The sequence below is a fragment of the Nicotiana sylvestris genome, chromosome 8, assembly GCF_000393655.2.
Source record: "Nicotiana sylvestris chromosome 8, ASM39365v2, whole genome shotgun sequence".
Taxonomy (NCBI): domain Eukaryota; kingdom Viridiplantae; phylum Streptophyta; class Magnoliopsida; order Solanales; family Solanaceae; genus Nicotiana; species Nicotiana sylvestris.
The window spans coordinates 177,134,088-177,135,619 of record NC_091064.1 but is presented as its reverse complement, the minus strand read 5'-3'; the positions used below and the strand labels follow the sequence as shown (position 1 = coordinate 177,135,619).

General features: G+C 45.8%; 1 protein-coding gene across 1 annotated transcript; it reads right to left on the bottom strand.

The window, feature by feature from the left end:
- Positions 1-624: 624 nt before the first annotated feature.
- LOC138876052 (uncharacterized) lies at positions 625-1,212 on the bottom strand. The gene has a single exon (XM_070154939.1). It carries the CDS (start codon positions 1,210-1,212, stop codon positions 625-627), a length of 588 nt encoding a protein of 195 aa, XP_070011040.1.
- Positions 1,213-1,532: the final 320 nt, after the last annotated feature.

Here is a 1,532-nt window from a genome sequence, read left to right as displayed (position 1 = left end):
AGGGAAGGTATCTGGAAACTCATTTACCACAGGGATGGACTGAATGGTTGGTGACTCTACTTCCATATCCTGAACCCGAACTAAGTTTTAAATATAGCCCTTTCTGATCATCTTCCTTGCCTTGAGATAGGAAATAAATCTACCTCTCGGCGATGCCGTGTTACCTTTCCACTCCAAAATAGGCTCCCCCGGAAATTGAAATCGGACTATCTTTCGATCTACAATCAACATTGGCATGACAAGAAGCCAACCAATCCATACCCATTATAACATCAAATTCTACCATATCTAACTCGATTAAGTCTGCTACGGTAGGTCGACCATGAACTATTATTATACAACCCCTATATACCTGCTTAGCTATCACCGAGTCCCCAACAGGTGTAGACACCTCAAAAGGTTTAACCAATTCAGGTTTTATTTCAAACTTACTTGCAATCAACGGAGTAACGTATGATAAGGTGGAACCTGGATCAATTACTGCATATACATCGTAGGAGGAGACTAATAATATACCTGTAACAACATCAGGCGATGACTCTTGGTCCTGTCGTCCTGCCAATGCATAAATGCGGTTCTGAGGGTTGCTCGAGCTAGATGCTCCGCCTATGCCTCTACCACGACTCATTGGTGCTTGGGGACTTTGCCTGGGGGGCATACTGATGATGACGATCCAGCCACAAATCCCGCTGGCTGAGCTATGCTTGCATCACCTCTCATCGGGCAATCCCTCATAATGTGGCCCGGATAACCACAAGTATAACAAACATCTAGTCCCATATGGCACTGCCCAGTATGCTGCTTACCACATAGAGTACATCGTGGCAAGGGTGGCCTCATCTGATTTGACTCACCCCTATATTGAGAACTCGAGGCCCTAAAATTCTGACCAGGCCTTGAATATGTAGAACGATCAAATCTCTTTCCTCCAGACTGAGGGGGCGGGCTAGCCGAGGGCTGGGATGGATATCTCAAATACTGCTGCCTCTGACCATCTCGAAACTCACCAGAAGGACTCGAAGACCTCGCTCTTTTATTCTGGGCCCTATCATGCTCACGATCGGCCCTCTGTTTCTGTTTACGCTCCTCTACACCCTGAGCGTACGCCTGAATATGAGAAATATCCATGTCTGGATAAAGTGAAACTGACATACAATTATTAAGCAAGTAAGGCTTTAATCCCATCACGAATCGGTGAATTCGATCCTCCATCTTAGATACAATAGTGGGAGCATACCTAGACAACGAATCAAACTGAAGACAGTACTCCCGAACACTCATGTTTCCCTGCCGAAGGGTCAAGAACCTATTAACTCTGGCTCGCCTAAGCTCTGGTGGCAGATAATGACGAAGAAAAGCTTCTATAAACTCCTGCCATACCGCTGGAGGGGCATTCTCACCTCTGGACAATTCCCAAGACTCGTACCAATTAACTGCAACATCTCGGAGTCTATAGGAAGCTAGCTCAACTGACTCAGTCTCAGTGGCCTTCATTACCCGTAACGTCCTCTGTACTATATTAATAAATACCT